General features: G+C 51.5%; 1 protein-coding gene across 1 annotated transcript in view; it reads right to left on the bottom strand.

The window, feature by feature from the left end:
- Nucleotides 1–491: 491 nt before the first annotated feature.
- Nucleotides 492–22,423, bottom strand: part of LOC142250807 (torsin-1A-like) — a 27,365-nt gene continuing 5,433 nt past the window's right edge. Inside the window, exons 2-5 of the mRNA XM_075323030.1 lie at nucleotides 7,211–7,473; nucleotides 3,489–3,664; nucleotides 1,993–2,117; nucleotides 492–1,816 (exon numbers count right to left, since the gene is read on the bottom strand). Of these exons, the coding sequence (XP_075179145.1) occupies nucleotides 1,572–1,816; nucleotides 1,993–2,117; nucleotides 3,489–3,664; nucleotides 7,211–7,473 (809 nt within the window). The 3' untranslated portion in view covers nucleotides 492–1,571. The remainder of the gene's footprint in view (nucleotides 1,817–1,992; nucleotides 2,118–3,488; nucleotides 3,665–7,210; nucleotides 7,474–22,423) is intronic.

Below are 22,423 nucleotides of genomic sequence, written 5' to 3'. Positions count from 1 at the left end.
AGCAGCTGCTCACACATGCCATAGCCAGGGATGATTTGAGTGAAGCAGCTGCTCACGCATGCCATAGCCAGGAGGAGTAGAATGAAGCAGCTGCTCACGCATGCCATAGCCAGGAGGAGTTGAATGAAGCAGCTGCTAACACATGCCATAGCCAGGGATGATTTGAGTGAAGCAGCTGCTCACGCATGCCATAGCCAGGAGGAGTTGAATGAAGCAGCTTACGCATGCCATAGCCAGGAGGAGTTGAATGAAGCAGCTGCTCACGCATGCCATAGCCAGGAGGAGTAGAATGAAGCAGCTGCTTACGCATGCCATAGCCAGGAGGCGTTGACTGAAGCAGCTGCTCACACATGCCATAGCCAGGAGGAGTTGACTGAAGCAGCTGCTCACACATGCCACAGCCAGGAGGAGTTGACTGAAGCAGCTGCTCACACATGCCACAGCCAGGAGGAGTTGACTGAAGCAGCTGCTCACACATGCCATAGCCAGGAGGAGTTGACTGAAGCAGCTGCTCACACATGCCATAGCCAGGAGGAGTTGATTGAAGCAGCTGCTCATGCATGCCACAGCCAGGAGGAGTTGATTGAAGCAGCTGCTCACACATGCCACAGCCAGGAGGAGTTGAATGAAGCAGCTGCTCGCGAATGGGCACTACTGCCTCAATCAAAGTCTATGACACTGACAAAAAAATATAAAGTGTATCGCTAGGATATGCCTTCACTTTATGATCAGTGGCGATCTGAGCCCCAGCTGATCAAGAAAATGAAGGCCTAGCGCTGCACCCAGTTAAGGGATCCACAGGGCAAGGAGAAGCAAAACTCAACCAGTGCTGCTTCGTTCTCTGGTTCTCTGGGGTCTCAGATGTGGCAGCATATCCTAGTGCTATAGGGGGCACTGAAGAAAAACTGTAGAGTAGTCCATCACCTTGAAGGAATCACACAATCTCATTTAGGAAATTAAACACTTTTTTCAAAAAAATCCCATACATCCTTCACAGTAATTCGTTGTATGGCAGCCCCTGAGGTCGTTAGCAGGTAACGGCAGAGCTCACAGTACTTTTGGCGTTGGCTTCCGGTGTCTTTTTGGGGTCAATTTTGTCATTTTCGTGACTTCCCGGTAAAGTCTCTGCTGCCCCCTACTGGTAAATGGGGGTATAACATTCAGACAAGATGCTGATCGCACTTATTGTGCTTGGCTGAGAACTTGTTCTGGTTCCCACCGATGAAGTGGATCCTGTCCCCTCAGTTGGCCTAAATTAAGGAATAATCCCGATCTTCACTCCAAACAGCTGAGACATCATTGCAAGGCTCCTATATATATATATATATATATATATATATATATAATATACAGGAACCTGATAAAGGGGGAAACGTAGCCTATATGTGACCCATAGGGGCAATAGATGACATGTTGTTGTATGGGCTTACTTTGGGGGGGGGGGGGATGGAGCATATTTCATTTTAGTGCCTGATCCTTCTTGTCCGGAGAGATAAGGCGCGACCTGGAGCTTACTCCCCTCTCCCCACGTCCACTCCTTTGGGCAGCTTTAGTCCGGCCGGGAAAGTCCTTTATAGATATAGACTGATTTTTGTGGCCACTGTTTTGCAGCCTTTGACGGAGAAGACCCTCTCCTTCTCGGGGTGATAGGACATCTCTTCAGCAATTTTGGTGACGAGCTCTTCATCCATGGCTCGGCCGCGCTGACGAAGCTCCGCTCTCACACACATCTTCACGTGCTTCATTTCCAGGGGGAAGAACGGCACGAAGACATCAATCAGGTTTCTATCGATCAGACTGCTGTGCCAGAATCCACCTGGAAGGACAAACAAACCATATACCAACTGATGACCCAGGGGCATAGACGGAGAACCTCATGGAAAATACATGCACGCTCGGCTGAATCGAGCATGCATCACTAAGGGGATTTTACTATGTAAAGTCTATGAGCATCAAATCCGTCCAGAACATTGCCCACGTTATCTCACGTACTCTTTTTGTTGAAGGCATGCCTTGATAAATGGCTCTCCACGTCCGACAGCTTAATGTCTTCCCTCTTCTTCTTATTCCTCCAGAACTCCATCGCCAGCTCTGTCAGCATCTCTCCGCCGGTGTTACTGCAATATAAAACGCATGAAACCTGAGGGAGACGTTGAATAAAGCAACATACAGAGGTTATATGGTCCCAAAATCCCAGAACATCTGACCCACAACAAAAAAATTACAATTCTTGTACGTCCCGTGAATGGATCCAGAACAGATCTGGAGAAGCAAGTGCTTGACAACAAGAGCCCACTGATAATCATTGAGGTCTCCTATGACAGGGCCTAAGGTGCTTTAAGACGGCCGAGAATGTTTAGGATGCAGGGGTAAGATCTGAAAATGACTCCTGAGGAGACCCAATATTCCACCTTCATCTAAAAAAAATACACCAGTATCATAACTGGCACCTAGCAGATAGGAGAACCTTTCCAGATTTTACAGTCTACAACGTTGGGCCAGGCATTGAATTTCCCACTATGGGTATGTGGCACCCCAGTGGTCCGGTTGCTACAGTAACGTTGCCCTCCTCACAGGGGGAAATGTTGTGCCTGGAAGCAAGAAGGGGGTCCCCCATGCTAGGTAGCACCAGCAGTCAACACTTTCCTGACTCCAGACCAGAAGGGGGAGTTCAAGAACCCAGTTTAAGGGGAGCTTCCCTATACATTCTGGCCTGGGGAAGGGGGGAGAAACAGGGAAGAGGAGAGCAGAGCAGAATCAAGCAGACGGTCTCTGGAGAAAGAGCCTGGGGAGCGGAGCAGTAACACAGCTCGCCCCAGAGCAGAGCGCTAGGAACAGGACGCCGGAGTCCTTGGTTGTTCGGGTACTGAAGGCCCGGCAGCTGAATCTGGAGGGCAGGAGACTGCATGTCTTCTGGCCACACAAAACACCCGGGGCACAGCAGCATACTAGAGCCTGGTGCCAAAGGAGCGGCACCTGTAAAAGGCTCGCGCCGCCTGCCATACGGGTGAGAAACTGTACCAACACTAGGAAGAGGGCCGCAGCATAGCTTTAAGCAGCAGTGACCTTCACAGAACAGCGCAGAAGGAAGGCCTCCGAACCCACCTGGCTAGTGGATCCCCAAATACTTCCAGGCAGCCCGGACCTCCATTACCATCTGAACTAGTGTCTGTGGCCTGCACCATCCACTACCAAGTAAAAAGGTAAAGGAAAGTACAATCTCCCCCAGCGGTACCATCCAGCAGCGTCGGCCATACATTGCCGAATACCACAGGTGGCGTCACGACTTATCCCCTGTAAATATCCCTCATTTAAATGACACCGCCAGAGTCACGGAGTCGGGCCCTGCCGCCGTGACCTCCCAACAGAGCTGGCCCGGTTCTGAGTACCCCACGGCCCTAGTGAGCATGTCAGGTACCGGGTCATTGTGTTATGGGGCCAGTGCCTGGCACTGAGGGCTAGAAAACCTTATACAAGTATAAGCTGACCTCAGAAATATGAATATGCATTTTCTGAAGGATATCCCATCCAGTTCTTCACGGTGATCCAGGTAAGGCTTGATGACGTCAATGAGGCCAGGTGGCATCTTGTCCATCTCATCAAAGATGAAGATCGTCCGCTCACAATGTTCTACCGTTTTGTAGATACGCTCTTTTAACTTCTCCTGTCGCAACAATGAGAATATATGTTATATTCTTCAGATACAGCAAGGTTATCCTTAAAGAGGGGAGCAGGGACTCCTTTACCCTATATAGTTCCCTTCCTGGCCACGGAGGTTGGCAGCCTAAATTATTGCAATATGGCTGCCAGCCCTCGCGGGCAGGGTCCTCTCTCCTCCTGTAGACTGTGAGCCCTCGCGGGCAGGGTCCTCTCTCCTCCTGTAGCCCGTGAGCCCTCGCGGGCAGGGTCCTCTCTCCTCCTGGAGACTGTGAACCCTCGCGGGCAGGGTCCTCTCTCCTCCTGTAGACTGTGAACCCTCGCGGGCAGGGTCCTCTCTCCTCCTGTAGACTGTGAACCCTCGCGGGCAGGGTCCTCTCTCCTCCTGTAGACTGTGAACCCTCGCGGGCAGGGTCCTCTCTCCTCCTGTAGACTGTGAGCCCTCGCGGGCAGGGTCCTCTCTCCTCCTGTAGACTGTGAGCCCTCGCGGGCAGGGTCCTCTCTCCTCCTGTAGACTGTGAGCCCTCGCGGGCAGGGCCCTCTATCCTCCTGTAGACTGTGAGCCCTCGCGGGCAGGGTCCTCTCTCCTCCTGTACCACTCTGTGCCTTGTATTGGTCATGATTCACATGTAAAGAGCTATGGAATAAATGGCGCTATAATAGTAATATGGCGTGTCCGCTCACCGACGGCTATTCCTATATGACTCTAGTCTAGACTACGCTAGCCCAACATTCAGCAAATCAAGGGATACAAAGCAAAAATAGATCAGTGTACCCCAACCAGGGAAGTGTATAAAATGACCCAACCTAACGTTAATGTAACAGTGGACCAGACTATCCAGGACACAAATAGGAAAATGTCAATAGTATGCATAAGCCCAATTGAACCAATTGTGAAGTTGGCAGGGACATGATTCTACACAAATAAGGGTGATGGCTTTTTGAGAACTTCCATTTATTGGAGACCAAACGCTACCAACAGCTTGTTAAGGTGGGAAAGCCACCACCCTCCCACCCTGAAAAGGGGTATCCCTAGGGAACAGTTTTTAAGACTCTGATGAAATTGTTTAACCCTGAAGGACGTCAACATCCAGGTGTGCACCATCAGAAATAGCTTCACTCACAAAGGTTATCCACCACAGACAGTAGATGTGGCTTACATACATGGTCTAGTATGTAATAGTGCTACACTACTTATGTCTAAACCCAAGAAGACAAATGCATCATTCACATGTTGTCTATATAGAGTTCCCAGAACTGAATATGGGGACCCCAGAAGACATCCCCATCCTGGAACACCACTGTATCCTCCCACCACCCCAAAAGCAGGTTGGCATATGTGGGGGCACTTGGGACCCCCATTGTCGTGCCCCTGAGTTGATGGTAGTATTTCCCATTGAATATCTTAACTGATAGTTTTCTGGAACCTTTCAGATAAATTCTGTGTGTGTTTAACTGTTTTTAATATACAGTATACCCAATAAAATATATGTTTTAAGGTTTTTTTTGTTTTGGTTAGAAAGATATACAGTATAACAGCCCCCAAGAAATTATTATAGTGGTTCTACCACATCCTTAAAGGGCTCTGCGCAATACCTAAAGCTTAACATGGACAAAACTGAATTCATTATCTTTCTCCTCCTCTCTCAACCCCTCCAACAAGCCTATTCATCAAAGTTGATGGTTGCTCACTCCCCCCAGTCTTTCAAGCTCGTTGCCTTGGCGTGACCCTCGACTCTGCTCTATCCTTCAAACCACACATCCAAGCCCTCTTCACCTCATGCAGACTACAACCCAAAAATATCTCCCGGATCGGTGCATTCCTTAACAAAGAATCAGCAAAAACACTAGTGCATGCCCTCATCATCTTCCGCCTTGACTACTGCAACCTCCTGCTCTCTGGTCTCCCTTCCAACACTCTCGCACCCCTCCAATCTATCCTAAACTCTGCGGCCCAATTAATCCACCTCTCCCCCCGCTATTCCCTGGCCTCCCCTCTCTGCCAATCCCTTCACTGGCTTCCCATTGCCCAATGACTCCACTTCAAAACACTAACCATGACCTACAAAGCCATCCACAACCTGTCTCCTCCCTACATCTGTGACCTAGTCTCCCGATACCTACCGGCACGTAACCTCAGATCCTCACAAGATCTCCTTCTCTGCTCCTTTCTTATTTCATCTTCCCATAATAATAATAATAATAATAATAATAATAAAATTTATTTATATAGCGCCAACATATTCCACAGCACTTTACAATCCGGTGGGTGGTTGTATAGACCAATACAAAATAAAATAGTACAGAATTCAACAGCTACAGTAGGAATGAGGGCCCTGCTCGAAAGCTTACAATCTATGGGGAAAAAAGGGGGACACAAAAGGTTAAGCACACTTGTATATCTGGCCAATCTTGTATATCTGGACAATCGAATACAAGATTTCTCCCGCGCCTCCCCCATACTCTGGAACGCTCTACCCCAATATATCAGAGTCTCAAAAGGAACCTGAAGACCCACCTCTTCTGACAAGCCCACAACCTGCAGTAACCCTCAGTCCAGTAGACCACTGTGCAACCAGCTCTGTCCTCACCTATTGTACCATCACCCATTCCCTGTAGACTGTGAGCCCTCGCGGGCAGGGTCCTCTCTCCTCCTGTAGACTGTGAGCCCTCGCGGGCAGGGTCCTCTCTCCTCCTGTAGACTGTGAGCCCTCGCGGGCAGAGTCCTCTCTCCTCCTGTAGACTGTGAGCTCTCGCGGGCAGGGTCCTCTCTTCTCCTGTAGACTGTGAGCCCTCGCGGGCAGGGTCCTCTCTCCTCCTGTAGACTGTGATCCCTCGCGGGCAGGGTCCTCTCTTCTCCTGTAGACTGTGAGCCCTCGCGGGCAGGGTCCTCTCTTCTCCTGTAAACTGTGAGCCCTCGCGGGCAGGGTCCTCTCTCCTCCTGTAGACTGTGAGTCCTCGCGGGCAGGGTCATCTCTCCTCCTGTAGACTATGAGCCCTCGCGGGCAGGGTCCTCTCTCCTCCTGTAGACTGTGAGCCCTCGTGGGCAGGGTCCTCTCTCCTCCTGTAGACTGTGAGCCCTCGCGGGCAGGGTCCTCTCTTCTCCTGTAGACTGTGAGCACTCGCGGGCAGGGTCCTCTTTCCTCCTGTAGACTGTGAGCCCTCGCGGGCAGGGTCCTCTCTCCTCCTGTAGACTGTGAGTCCTCGCGGGCAGGGACCTCTCTCCTCCTGTAGACTGTGAGCCCTCGCGGGCAGGGTCCTCTCTCCTCCTATACCAGTCTGTGCCTTCTAATGTTCATGATTGTTGTACTTGTATTTACCCTTTTCACTTGTAAAGTGCCATGGAAGAAATAATAATAATAGATACTCGCCTCACTGATCCTTCGCCATTGCTACTCTAATATATTATACAAACTAAATAAAAAAGTCTAAAAAGCCCAAAAAGAAAGACAGAAGACATTTAAAAAATGATACAAAAAAATGCCAAAAACAAAAATGGATGGGTTTACCCAAATTTGAAAGATGTCGTGTGCAAAAACCCGTAAATTCTTACCTTTACTATACTCTCTTCCTGGGAAAAATGGTGCGTGACATCAAAAGATTGCACGCATTTCTTCCTCTGCTCCACCGCGGGATAGATATTCCTGGCCAGGATCTGGCTGACGTGGTTCTTCCCGCCACCAGTCCAGCCATGAAAAGAGAGAACCAGAGGCTTCTTAGGGTCAGTGTTATTCAAGAAATCAGGCACGGCCTTCAGGACCACCAGCTCCACCAAGTGCTGCCCGAAAACATTGTCCCGGTAGTCCTGCTCCAGAGCTAAAAAAACAACAAAAAATCTAAATAAACATAGGCATGAGAATCAGGACATGTGCACATTACGGGTTCAGGTTCCGAAAGCTGCCACTTTGTCAAGCAGACGTCACTTCAGGAAATGACTTTTCTCTGACAATTTGTAAACTTGAAGCCTCTTTTTTTAGCTATTTTTTGTAGTTTCCTGAGCGTTTTGTCAATGTTTTCCAAGAGCTATATTTTATTTAATTTATTCTATTATATATATATATATATATATATGTATATATATATATATATATATATATACATATACACACACAGTACAGACCAAAAGTTCGGACACACCTTCTCATCTCTAGAACACCTGTTAAGAAGAGACTTTGTGCAGCAGCCTTCATGGTAAAATAGCTGCTAGGAAACCGCTGCTAAGGACAGGCAACAACCAGAAGAGACCACAAGGAGTGGACATTAGACCAGTGGAAATCTGTGCTTTGCGCTGATGAGTCCAAATTTGAGATCTTTGGATCCAACCATCGTGTCTTTGTGCGATGCAGAAAAGGTGAACGGATGGACTCTACATGGCTGGTTCCCACCGTGAAGCATGGAGGAGGAGGTGTGATGGTGTGGGGGGGCTTTGCTGGTTCCCACCGTGAAGCATGGAGGAGGAGGTGTGATGGTGTGGGGGGGCTTTGCTGGTTCCCACCGTGAAGCATGGAGGAGGAGGTGTGATGGTGTGGGGGGGCTTTGCTGGTTCCCACCGTGAAGCATGGAGGAGGAGGTGTGATGGTGTGGGGGGGCTTTGCTGGTTCCCACCGTGAAGCATGGAGGAGGAGGTGTGATGGTGTGGGGGGCTTTGCTGGTTCCCACCATGAAGCATGGAGGAGGAGGTGTGACGGTGTGGGGGGCTTTGCTGGTTCCCACCGTGAAGCATGGAGGAGGGGGTGTGATGGTGTGGGGGGGCTTTGCTGGTTCCCACCGTGAAGCATGGAGGAGGAGGAGGTGTGATGGTGTGGGGGGGCTTTGCTGATGACACTGTTGGGGATTTATTCAGAATTGAAGGCATACAGAACCAGCATGGCTACCACAGCATCTTGCAGCGGCGTTCTATGTCATCCGGTTTGCGTTTAGTTGGATCATCATTTATTTTTCAACAGGACAATGACCCCAAACACACCTCCAGGCTGTGTAAGGGCTATTTGACTAAGAAGGAGAGTGATGGGGGCTATGCCAGATGACCTGGTCTCCACAGTCACCAGACCTGAACCCAATCGAGATGGTTTGGGGTGAGCTGGACCGCAGAGTGAAGGCAAAAGGGCCAACAAGTGCTAAGCATCTCTGGGAACTCCTTCAAGACTGTGGAAAACCATTTCCGGTGACTACCTCTTGAAGCTCATCAAGAGAATGCCAAGAGTGTGCAAAGCAGTAATCAAAGCAAAAGGCGGCGACTGTGAAGAACCTAGAATATAAGACATATTATCAGTTGTTTCACACTTTTTTGTTAAGTATTTCACTCCACATGTGATAATTCATAGTTTTGATGCCTTCAAAGTGAATCTACAATTTTCAGAGTCATGAAAATAAAGAAAACTCTTTGAATGAGAAGGTGTGTCCAAACTTTTCATCTATACTGTATATATACATATATATTTTTTATTTCATTTTTCATTTATTTCTGGCTACATGGTCAAATGAGATCGTTTATTCTATTTAATTGGTGTGGAATGAAAAAAAAATCTAAGTTTAATTAATTAAAAAATAAAAATAAGTTATTATTAATAATAAAATAAAAAAAAAAGTTGATTGTGTTGCCAAATTATGTCACTCTCTACTTTTTATTGGTACCATATTTTAGCAATCTTTCTTATTATATTTTATTGTGTTGGAAAATTGACCAAAACCAGTATTTTTATATATATATAAAATGAATATATATATATATATTAGTACAGACCATAAGTTTGGACACACCTTCTCATCTCTAGAACAACTGTTAAGAGGAGAGTTTGTGCAGCAGCCTTCATGGTAAAATAGCTGCTAGGAAACCCCTGCTAAGGACAGGCAACAAGCAGAAGAGACCACAAGGAATGGACATTAGACCAGTGGAAATCTGTGCTTTGCTCTGATGAGTCCAAATTTGAGATCTTTGGACCCAACCACCGTGTCTTTGTGCGACGCAGAAAAGGTGAACGGGTGGACTCTACATGGCTGGTTCCCACCGTGAAGCATGGAGGAGGAGGTGTGATGGTGTGGGGGGGCTTTGCTGGTTCCCACCGTGAAGCATGGAGGAGGAGGTGTGATGGTGTGGGGGTGCTTTGCTGGTGACACTGTTGGGGATTTATTCAATATTGAAGGCATACAGAACCAGCATGCCTACCACAGCATCTTGCAGCGGCGTGCTATTCCATCCGGTTTGCGTTTAGTTGGACCATCATTTATTTTTCAACAGGACAATGACCCCAAACACCCCTCCAGGCTGTGTAAGGGCTATTTGACTAAGAAGGAGAGTGATGGGGTGCTACGCCAGATGACCTGGACTCCACAGTCACCAGACCTGAACCCAATCGAGATGGTTTGGGGTGAGCTAAACCGCAGAGTGAAGGCAAAAGGGCCAATAAGTGCTAAGTATCTCTGGGAACTCCTTCAAGACTGTGGAAAACCATTTCCGGTGACTACCTCTAGAAGCTCATCAAGAGAATGCCAAGAGTGTGCAAAGCAGTAATCAAAGCAAAAGGCGGCGACTGTGAAGAACCTAGAATATAAGACATATTTTCAGTTTTTTCACACTTTTTTATTAAGTATTTCATTCCACATGTGTTATTCATAGTTTTGATGCCTTCAATGTTGAATCTACAATTTTTAGAGTCCTGAAAATAAAGAAAACTCTTTGAATGAGAAGGTGTGTCCAAACTTTTGGTCTGTACTGTAATATATATATATATATATATATATATATACATACACACACACACACGAACATATATATATATATACACTGTGAGGTAGCGCGGTCGGCTGCGCAGCAGAAGACACGGGATCCAGGCATTAAAGTTCATAGCACACGGTGTTTAATCTCCAAACAAAAGTTCACAGCAATATACATGTCTCTCCAGCAGAGAACCCAGGGAGTTGTGAGGCCTCCCCCACACCCGACACACCTGCCTCTCGTTCCTGTTCCCATTTAACCCTTCCTTCAGCCTGTAGGGAAACAGCATTAACCCTAGAGTGGATTTACTTTCTATCATGGAGTGAGCACAACCGGGGCGAGACATACCGGCCGTCATAGATAACCCCGGTCACAGTCTCACATACCCCCCCCCTCAGTTCAAGCGTGCGGGGTTGAACTCCCGCCATCAAACACGGGCCGCGGGACAAGGCATCGGCGTTGCCCTGCAACCTACCGGCCCGGTGGTCAACCGTAAACCGGAAGTTCTGCAGAGAAAGGAACCACCGGGTAACCCGGGCATTCCGTTCCTTGGCGGACCTCATCCAGACCAGTGGAGAGTGATCCGTCACCAAGCGAAACTGCCGTCCCAGCAGGTAATAGCGTAGGGACTCCAAGGCCCACTTGATCGCCAGGCACTCCTTCTCCACTACGCTATAATTCCGCTCGGGAGGGGTGAGCTTCCTACTTAAGAAGGTGACGGGGTGTTCCTCCCCCTGAACCACCTGAGACAGCACTGCCCCCAGGCCGACCTCAGAGGCGTCAGTCTGTACTATGAACTCCTTCCGGAAATCAGGGTTTACAAGAACGGGCTGTCCACACAGGACCCCCTTCAGGGCCCGGAAGGAATCCTCGGCCTGCGGAGTCCAGCGCACCATGACGGACTTCTTGCCTTTGAGAAGGTCCGTCAAGGGGGCTGATAGGCCCGCAAAATCCTTTACAAACCTCCTGTAGTACCCCACGATACCCAGGAAGGCCCTAACCTGCTTCGTGGTCAGGGGTCTAGGCCACTTCTGGATCGCCTCAACCTTGTTAATTTGGGGCTTAATCACTCCTTGGCCTATCACGTAGCCCAAGTAGCGGGCTTCCGTGAGTCCCAACGCACATTTCTTGGGATTGGCTGTCAATCCGGCTATTCGAAGCGCGTCGACCACCGCTTGTACCTGTTCCAAGTGGGTCTGCCAATCGGAGCTGTAAATAATGATGTCATCCAGGTACGCTGATGCATACGCCTGGTGGGGTTCCAGCACCAAGTCCATCAACCTCTGGAACGTGGCCGGAGCGCCATGTAACCCAAAAGGCAAGACAACATAGTGGAAGAGACCCTCCGGCGTAACAAAAGCGGTTTCTCCTTGGCGGACTCCGTCAGTGGCACCTGCCAGTACCCCTTGGTCAGGTCGAGCGTGGTAAAATATCGCGCCTGTCCCAGCCTATCAATCAGCTCATCCACCCGCGGCATGGGGTAGAGATCGAACTTGGATATTTCGTTCAATCTCCTAAAGTCATTGCAGAACCTTAAGGAGCCATCGGGTTTTGGTATTAGGACAATCGGACTAGCCCATTCACTCCGGGATTTTTCGATGACCCCCAGGCGTAACATTGTCTTTACTTCCTCCGATATGGCTTGTCGTCGAGCCTCCGGTACCCGGTATGACTTCAGGCGTACCTTCAGGTGGGGCTCGGTGACAATATCATGTCGTATCAGACTGGTCCTACCGGGCAGCTCGGAGAAGACGTCGGGGTTCTGCTGAACCAACCGTCTGGCCTCTCGCCTCTGAGTCTTGGTGAGGGCTTCTCCAATCCTTACTTCCGGTTCGTCCTCTCCGGAGGTCACTGGAGCCGGAGGTGAACGACCCGAAGAGGAGGGAGATGGGGAAAAAACAGCCATCAGGCTTTCCCGTTCCTGCCACGGTTTTAATAGGTTGACATGGTATATTTGTTCAGGTTTCCGCCTACCGGGCTGCAATACTTTATAGTTGACCACCCCGACTCTTTCCTTTATCTCGTAGGGGCCTTGCCACTGAGCCAGGAATTTACTCTCCGCCGTGGGGATTAATACCAACACCCGATCCCCGGGTTTAAAGGTCCGCACGGTGGCTTGTCTATTGTAGCGGCCGCTTTGCGCGGCCTGAGCCTCCTGTAAATGCTCTTTCACAATTGGCATGACCGCGCTTATGCGGTTCTGCATTCCTAAAATGTGCTCAATCACACTTTTATGGGGGGTGGGTTCTTGCTCCCATGTTTCCTTTGCCAGGTCCAACAATCCCCGGGGATGTCGCCCGTATAACAATTCAAAAGGCGAAAACCCCGTGGATGCCTGTGGCACCTCTCGTATGGCAAACATCAAATAGGGAAGCATCATATCCCAGTCTTTTCCGTCTCTGGAGATCACCCTTTTTAGCATGGTTTTCAGGGTTTTATTGAATCGTTCTACTAACCCATCCGTCTGAGGATGATACACAGACGTACGCAACTGCTTGATCTGGAGTAGCCGGCATAGTTCTTTGGTCACTTTAGACATGAATGGAGTCCCCTGATCCGTAAGGATCTCCTTGGGCAACCCCACCCGGCAGAACACAGCAAACAACTCCCGAGCTATAAGCTTCGCTGCAGTATGTCTGAGAGGTATCGCCTCTGGATACCGGGTGGCATAGTCAACGATCACTAGGATGTGTTGGTGCCCTCGAGCAGACTTTACGAGGGGCCCCACCAGATCCATCCCTATCCGTTCAAAAGGGACTTCTATAATGGGTAACGGCACCAACGGACTGCGAAAGTGGACCAGGGGTGCGGTAAGCTGACACTCCGGGCAGGTTTCGCAGAACCGTTTTACCTCCCCAAAGACCCCGGGCCAATAGAACCTTTGCAATATTCGCTCCTGCGTTTTCTTGACCCCTAAGTGGCCACTCATCAGGTGTTTATGAGCCAAGTCGAGGACCCGCCGGCGATACGGCTGGGGCACCACCAACTGCTCTACCCCCACGCCCCGTATTTCATCTACCCGGTAGAGTAAATCCTGTTTAAGAGCGAAATGGGGGTACCTTACCTGGGCACCGGGCAGCTGTGCCACCCCGTCAACTACTGTCACCTGACTCCGGGCATGTATTAATGTAGGGTCCTGGAGTTGGGCTGTCCCAAACGTATCCGGGGACGCTTCCAACTCCGGGATGGGCTCGACCATTTCAGCCTCTCCTGCCAATACCTCTAGGGGTGACCTATCGGGTTCACACTCTGTCCCTATCATGGGGACCCCTACGGCAGGCGTCCCGGATTCAGGATTGTAGGGCTCAGGTCCCGGACTGTCCAATACCTGAAGAGACTTAGGAGGCCCCTTCCATAGAGTCCAAAAATACGGTAGATCCCTTCCTAGGATCACATCATAGGGAAGAGAGTTCATAAGTCCCACCTCATGTTGCAACTGACCGCAAGGTGCTGTGATGGTGACAATCCCCGTGGGATAGTCTCGGCGGTCCCCATGTATGCAAACCACCCCCACGGTACGTCCTGTGGCCTTTACTTTAGCCCTCAAGGTGGACCGCACAAGGGTCACTAAGCTCCCGGAATCCAACAATCCTGTAACCGGACATCCATTCACCTGTATTTGGCACAAGTGGGGCTCAGTCTCTGGGGGAACCAGGTCAGCGGTATACACCACCTGAGCATACATTGAACCCCGCCGGGTAACCCCACAATCCATGGGCTCCGTGGTGAGTGGACACTGGGCTTCCATATGTCCCACCCGCTGGCACCGCCAACATCTAATGGGGACGGAAACCCCCTTGACGGGTTGTCGTTTAGGGTACAGAACTTTCCGGACCTCCGGGACGGCGGCCACGGCCTCAGACGGGACGGTAGTGGACTCCTGCACCGGTGTCGGCGGTGGGTCCTTGGCCCTAGGTTTGGAGGGGCCGGACCGACGGGCGGCACGCAAAGTCTCAGTGTCCCGTATCAAGTCCTGCGTGGCCACATGCCGCTCTACCAGGGACACTAATTGGTCCAGGGTACTCGGGTCACCCTGTCCCACCCACCGTTGAACGGTGACGGGTAAAGTGCGCACAAAACGATCCACTACTACCCTTTCCACCATTTGCGCCGGGCTCAGAGTGTCAGGCTGCAACCACTTTTTTACAAGATGTAATAAGTCATAGGCTTGGGAGCGTACGGGTTTGGCTTCCTCATAGAACCACTGATTTACCCGCTGAGCCCGTACATAGGTATTCACCCCCAACCGAGCCAGTATTTCGGCTTTCAGGGTCACATAGTCAATGGCGTCCTCGGTACAGAGGTCCAGGTACGCTTTTTGGGGTTCCCCCGTCAGATAGGGTGACAATACCTCAGCCCACTGGGGGATCGGCAGCTTTTCCCGCTCGGCCACCCGCTCAAACACTGCCAGGAACGCTTCCACATCATCCCCCGGAGTCATTTTTTGTAACGCTTGTCTCACCGCTTTCCGGACGCTGCCGTCGTCACCCGATCCCGGGGTTGTTGCTGCCGGTCCGGCACGGATTGACTTGGCCAGGAGAACCATCTGTTCTTGGTGCCTTTTTTCCTGCAATTTCAAGGATTGCTGGTGCTGTTGCCGCTGTTCATCAGCTTGTTGCCGCTGTGCATCAACTTGTTGCTGCTGTTGCTCCAACGTCTGGAGCAGGTGGGTATTCACCTGTTGTTGCTGTGCAGTAGCCTGAGCCAAATGCTTTAGTATTTCCTCCATGGCGTCGCTGGGTTTGGGCCGTAGTATAGCTGCTTGAATCCAGGACATGTGCTACCGGGTCACCAGAAAAGGAAGCTACACCTCACCGGCTGGCATGCCCGCATTCTCCACCATATGTGAGGTAGCGCGGTCGGCTGCGCAGCAGAAGACACGGGATCCAGGCATTAAAGTTCATAGCACACGGTGTTTAATCTCCAAACAAAAGTTCACAGCAATATACATGTCTCTCCAGCAGAGAACCCAGGGAGTTGTGAGGCCTCCCCCACACCCGACACACCTGCCTCTCGTTCCTGTTCCCATTTAACCCTTCCTTCAGCCTGTAGGGAAACAGCATTAACCCTAGAGTGGATTTACTTTCTATCATGGAGTGAGCACAACCGGGGCGAGACATACCGGCCGTCATAGATAACCCCGGTCACAGTCTCACAACACATACACACACACACACACACACACACACACATACATATATACACAGTATTTGGCCCCTTTGATTTTTTCAACCTTTCCCCACATTTCAGGCTTCAAACATAAAGATAAAATGTTAATGTTCTGGTGAAGAATCAACAACAAGTGACACAATTGTGAAGAGGAACGATATTTATTGCTTATTGTAAACTTTTGTAACAAAGAATAAACTGAAAATCGGGGCGTGCAATATTATTCATCCCCTTTACTTTCAGTGCAGAAGGTGATTGAGGGTCTCTGAATGATGCAATGTTGTCCTAAATGACTGATGATAAATATAAGCCCCTGTGTGTGATCAAGTCTCCGTATAATGCCCCTGCTCTGTGATAGTCTCATGTTCTGTGTAAAGTGCAGAGAGCATCATGAAGACCAAGGAACACAACAGGCAGGTCCAGGATACTGTTGTGGAGAAGTTTAAAGCTGGATTTGGTTGCAAAAAGATTTCCACAACTTTACACATCCCAAGAAGCCCTGTGCAAGCGATCATATTGACATGGAAGGAGCATCATACCACTGCAAATCTACCAAGACCCGGCCGTCCATCCAAACTGTCATCTCACACAAGGAGAAGACTGATCAGAGATGAAGCCAAGAGGCCCATGATCCTTCTGGATGATCTGCAGAGATCTACAGCTGAGGTGGGAGAGTCTGTCCATAGCACAACAATCAGTCACTGTGTGTCGCCCTGGGCAAGCCAGGGGACACAGATAACAACACCACTACACCCCACACTCCAGGTAGGCACACCTGCTAACCAGAAACCCTTGTTGCCTTCCTCCAAGAGTCTGTTGATGCACACCAGGGGGTGGGCCAGGCGGTTGGCTCCGCCCACCAAGGAGCTCACAACTCTGGAGGCAGGAAGTTCCAGGCAGATTAGCCCAGGCAGGGCTTGAGTAAACATCGAGATTAGCCCGGGCAGGGCAAGAGAGCAGAACTGTCAGGGAGGAGGAAGTGGAAGGAGTGAGGAGTAGCCCAGGCAGGGGCTAGAGTAAACAACCAGAAGTGAAAGTGAAGGAAAGGAAAGTGGAAAAGGAGGAAAGCAAGAAGTGGAGAGAGCGCAGAGAGTGCGCAGAGCCTGAGAGCCCAGCTGTGTGTAGGGCTAGAACAGCAAGGTCAGCGACGGCGGTGACTGTCCGGAGGGGGACCGTTTGGAAGTTCCTGGAAGGACCCCGTTGGCTGTGTGCCCGGTGGTCTGGAGCAGTGTTCCGAAGGACAGTCAGCACCAGGGCAGGGGCCTCTCGGACCCCGGCAAGGCTAGGAGTCGCCCAATTTGCCGAATCCGTCAGTGAAGGGGACGCAGATCCCCCAGCAACAAAGTCCCGATTGACGGCAACAGCCCGACCATTACCGGGGAGACACCGCCACCGCCAAGGCACCAGTTTCCCCAGGGCCAGCGCCTGCGGGCAAAGTGTAGAGCTCCTCCGGCCCAGATTGCAGTCGGGGAGCGGGTAACCGGAGGGAATCCACCGCTACCATCAGTCAAACAGGTGCAAGGAAGAGGGACATCACCGTCACCTACCGGGAGTGCAGGTGCAGCCGTCTGTGGGACCGTCCTACCAGCCGTTGGTTTACCGTACAAACTGTGTCCGTGTCTCAGGCTGAGTGAGTACCACAGTGCCGCAAGGCACAGCGCTGCCCCCGCGTCCCTGCGCCCTCCAGGCCCTACACTTTACATCTCTTCACCGGGCCCCGGGATCACCAACCCCTACCCACGGAGGGGCAACACAACACCTGGCTGCTCCAATCACCATCCCCGGGACCCCCACACTGAGCAGCGGTGGTGCCATCACCACAACCGTGGGTGGCGTCACGAACTATAATCCCAACAAACACCCCCCTTTCACTCACGGGCGAGGAGTGTCGCTCGAGACACCCCAGGATCCGGCCCGCAGCTCGAGCCACCAGGAGCAACTGCCGGACCCGAGCAGAAGGGGTGAGCGCGGTGTGCTGACACCCTCCTCCCCGCCCGCGACAACTTGGCGTCATGAACAGGATCTTACCGCTCTGCCGTCTGGTAGAGGTGCGCCTTGTTACCGCCGGAGGTATCCGGCAGAAAAATTTCAGAAGCCGCCATCTTTGGCGCGAAAAGTTCCCGCTCGAGCGTCTTCTCGAGCAGTAGAGGCGCGAAGGCCAAAACTCCGCCCCGAGAGAGGAGGGGCCGAAAAGAGCTAAGGGGGACGCGATGGCGGCTGGCCGCATGTAGCTGCGGCTATAGAAGCAGGGACGCCAGGACTCTGCGGCCATTTACTGGTTCCTGGAAGAAGGCACTGCTAAAGATGCTGAGTCCGACCAACAACACCGTGGTCCCCGCGCCTGGTATCGCGGCGCGGGTGGAAGTCCGGACCGTCCAGCTAAGCAGCCGTCTGCAGGTCCGCATGCAGCTCCTCCTGGAGGAGTGGGAGGCCAACATGGCGGACGTTGTAGCCACCGTGCGGAGACGCGAGGAGGAAGCGGAGAAAGGGAGGGTGAGTGACCCACGTCCCGATGCCCTTGAAGGGCCGGTCATCGCGGCTGTGGGGCCCGGTCCAAGCCCTCTCCCCCCGTTGCCTCCCTCGCCACCCGTCCCGGAGGCCGTGACCCCGCCACTAGGCCCGCTACCACCACCACCGGTAGCGGTACCCTGCCAATCCGCCCCGGCGGACCGACCTGCAGCAGAAGCTCGTGACCACTCTGATACGCTCCCCTGGGAGAAGCCGAAGGCTGAGGCCGTCAGCAAAGATGCACCGGAGGCACGGCGGGGATGCAGCTGCCAGGAGGCAGAGCAGGCCATGTCACAGCGGGGTCCCTCGTTACTGGAGGTGCCGGTCGTAGCCGACACGGAGGGACTCTGGCTGGGTCCGTCCCCCGCACACGCTGAACCGGAGCAAGCAGAAAGTGCTCCATACTGGGAGCGGCGGCAACAGCAGCTGCGCAGGGAGATCGATGCCCGAGAGGGGTGTAGAGCGGAGGTGCATGCCCGCATGTATATGGAAGAAGATCACCTGCAGCGAGCTACCATTGGGGTCCAGAGTGGTGTGCCATGTGAAGGTGGCACTAGAGCCCCACGGATGAGAATGGACTGTTGAGCAGTGAAGGCAGCGGAGCACCGCAGCACCGTCCCCGTTGGGACCACCTGCTTGTTTGTTGTTTGAAAGTTTGTTTGAAAAAGTTGAAAAGTTTTGCCAAAAATGAAAGATGATTATCCGAGTTTTCACCTGATTCACCGTGTGATTAGCAACCGGCTGGAGCCGGCACCGTTGTCCCCGTGGGGACCGTTCAAAGTTTAAAAATGCATGGGAACTAGCCATGGACAAGCCCGTGAACTCTGCAGGGCAACCACAAACGTTAGTGGCTTGTAAATATGTTGGGTACCGTTACCGTTTCCGCAGGCCGCCTCCGGAGAGGCAGGTTGGAGGGAGGGCCCTGAGCAGAGCAGGCCAGGGCCCAGCCACCAAAGGAACCGGTGGCTACCCTCTGGAGGGAAGGACAGATCCCGCTCGGGTACCGTGTGCTGGACTGTGGGTCAAGGGGTGCTGCCTGGGTTTTAGGGGCAGCATCAGGGCCAGGTTACTTGGGTGGGAGAGAGCGGAAACCGTGACCGTACACCGTTGAAACGTTAAAAGTAAAATGTGCCTCCCGTCTTGGGAAGAGTTTATTAAAAATGTCATGCATGTTTGTTTAACCCTGTTATCCCCTTTTTACAGAAAAATAAAACCGGTGTAGGACGGCAGCCCGCGGACGGTCTGCATTTTGCTAAGGGGGAATGTGTCGCCCTGGGCAAGCAAGGGGACACAGATAACAACACCACTACACCCCACACTCCAGGTAGGCACACCTGCTAACCAGAAACCCTTGTTGCCTTCCTCCAAGAGTCTGTTGATGCACACCAGGGGGTGGGCCAGGCGGTTGGCTCCGCCCACCAAGGAGCTCACAGCTCTGGAGGCAGGAAGTAACCAGGCAGATTAGCCCAGGCAGGGCTTGAGTAAACATCGAGATTAGCCCGGGCAGGGCAAGAGAGCAGAACTGTCAGGGAGGAGGAAGTGGAAGGAGTGAGGAGTAGCCCAGGCAGGGGCTAGAGTAAACAACCAGAAGTGAAAGTGAAGGAAAGGAAAGTGGAAAAGGAGGAAAGCAAGAAGTGGAGAGAGCGCAGAGAGTGCGCAGAGCCTGAGAGCCCAGCTGTGTGTAGGGCTAGAACAGCAAGGTCAGCGACGGCGGTGACTGTCCGGAGGGGGACCGTTTGGAAGTTCCTGGAAGGACCCCGTTGGCTGTGTGCCCGGTGGTCTGGAGCAGTGTTCCGAAGGACAGTCAGCACCAGGGCAGGGGCCTCTCGGACCCCGGCAAGGCTAGGAGTCGCCCAATTTGCCGAATCCGTCAGTGAAGGGGACGCAGATCCCCCAGCAACAAAGTCCCGATTGACGGCAACAGCCCGACCATTACCGGGGAGACACCGCCACCGCCAAGGCACCAGTTTCCCCAGGGCCAGCGCCTGCGGGCAAAGTGTAGAGCTCCTCCGGCCCAGATTGCAGTCGGGGAGCGGGTAACCGGAGGGAATCCACCGCTACCATCAGTCAAACAGGTGCAAGGAAGAGAGATGTCACCGTCACCTACCGGGAGTGCAGGTGCAACCGTCTGTGGGACCGTCCTACCAGCCGTTGGTTTACCGTACAAACTGTGTCCGTGTCTCAGGCTGAGTGAGTACCACAGTGCCGCAAGGCACAGCGCTGCCCCCGCGTCCCTGCGCCCTCCAGGCCCTACACTTTACATCTCTTCACCGGGCCCCGGGATCACCAACCCCTACCCACGGAGGGGCAACACAACACCTGGCTGCTCCAATCACCATCCCCGGGACCCCCACACTGAGCAGCGGTGGTGCCATCACCACAACCGTGGGTGGCGTCACGAACTATAATCCCAACAAACACCCCCCTTTCACTCACGGGCGAGGAGTGTCGCTCGAGACACCCCGGGATCCGGCCCGCAGCTCGAGCCACCAGGAGCAACTGCCGGACCCGAGCAGAAGGGGTGAGCGCGGTGTGCTGACACCCTCCTCCCCGCCCGCGACAACTGCACAAATCTGGCCTTTATGGAAGAGTGGCAAGAAGAAAGCCATTTCTCAAAGATATCCATAGAAAGTGTTGTGTAAAGTGTTCCACAAGCCACCTGGAGACACCAAACATGTGGAAGAAGGGGCTCTGCTCAGAGGAAACCAAAATCCAACTATCTGGGCACAATGCCAAACGATAAAAGCAACACAGCTCATCACCCTGAACACACCATCCCCACTGTCAAACATGGTGGAGGCAGCATCATGGTTTGGGCCTGCTTTTCTTCAGCAGAGACAGTGAAGATTGGTAAAATTGATGGGAAGATGGATGGAGCCAAATACAGGACCATTCTTGAAGAAAACCTGTTGGAGTCTGCAAAAGACCTGAGACTGGGACGGAGATTTGTCTTCCAACAAGACAATGATCCCAAACATAAAGCAAAATCTACAATGGAATGGTTCACAAATAACCGTATCCAGGTGTTAGAATGGCCAAGTCACAGCCCAGACCTGAACCCAATCGAGAATCTGTGGAAAGAGCTGAAAACTGCTGTTCACAAATGCTTCCATCCAACCTCACTCAGCTCCAGCTGTTGACAAAGGAAGGGCGAGAATTTCAGCCTCTCCATGTGCAAAACCGATAGACCCCTACCCCAAGAGACTGTGCTGTAATCGCAGCAAAAGGGGGCGAACAAAGTATTCACTTACAGGGGATAAATAATATTGCACAGCACAATTTTCAGGTATTTATTTTTTATAAAAGTTTAAAATGAGCAATAAATTTCCTTCCTCTTCACAATTGTGTCACTTGTAGATTCTTCTCCAGAACATTCACATTTTATCTTTATGTCTGAAGCCTGAAATGTGGGAAAAGGGTGAAAAATTCAAGGGGCTGAATACTTTCCAAAGGCACTGTATATATATACTTTTTTTTTTTAAGCATTTGTCAAGCGGTCTAAATAACTTACAAAAAACGTATAAATATATATCAAACAATATATTTGTGAGGTTTGGACTTTTTCATACGCAGCAATACCACATGTTTCACTCATAAGTTGTTGGGTTCTTACAGATGGGAGAAATATACATATTTGATATCCCTGTAATTGTAGCTGCCCATGCAATATCCAAAACACAATAATGCCAGTGCAAATGTGAAAGTGGTGACGTAAAGTAAAAAAATATAAATAAAATTCTGTGGTCCTAAAGCACAATATAGGTCCCGACAAGTTAAGCTTTACAGTGCTGGTACCAAGGGTATAACATCCAATTACTGATAAGATATTGGATAACGCATTGCTCGCTGGTGGTCCAACTACTGGTACCCCCACACAGGGCTAGGCGTTCAGCTCAAGAGGGGCGAAACATCTGAATGGGCTCCTAACCAGGTAGCCATGTTTACCCCTCTGTGAGCCTGCACCCCTTTATCCCACACAGCCTGCACCCCCATGTCCTCCTGGTTGAGCCTAGAATGTACGAGCTCCTGCCAGGTTGGGGGGCGAGCTTCCCTGCCTCTGCAGCCCGGTCATATATTAAATCCCCTGTCTCCTCCCCCTTGGAGAAATTGCCAGATTTGCTACTTTGCCCAGCAATGGGGAAGACTGGATTATCAGGGCGGCCGGGACTCAAACCTGTGACCCGTGAAGCTCATGGGTCCATGGGCAGCCGCTCTACCACTGAGCTACTGCCTGTATCGAAAAGCATAGGAAGATTTGGTAATCTTAACCTCTATATAAGGCTATGTGCGCACGCTGCATTTTTGTGCATTTTTGGCCGCTAAAAACGCACAAAAACGCACCTGCGTCAAAAAAACGCACCAAAAAACGCATGT

Source organism: Anomaloglossus baeobatrachus, chromosome 9, assembly GCF_048569485.1.
Source record: "Anomaloglossus baeobatrachus isolate aAnoBae1 chromosome 9, aAnoBae1.hap1, whole genome shotgun sequence".
NCBI classification, from domain to species: Eukaryota; Metazoa; Chordata; class Amphibia; order Anura; family Aromobatidae; genus Anomaloglossus; species Anomaloglossus baeobatrachus.
This window is presented reverse-complemented; position numbering and strand designations above follow the sequence as displayed.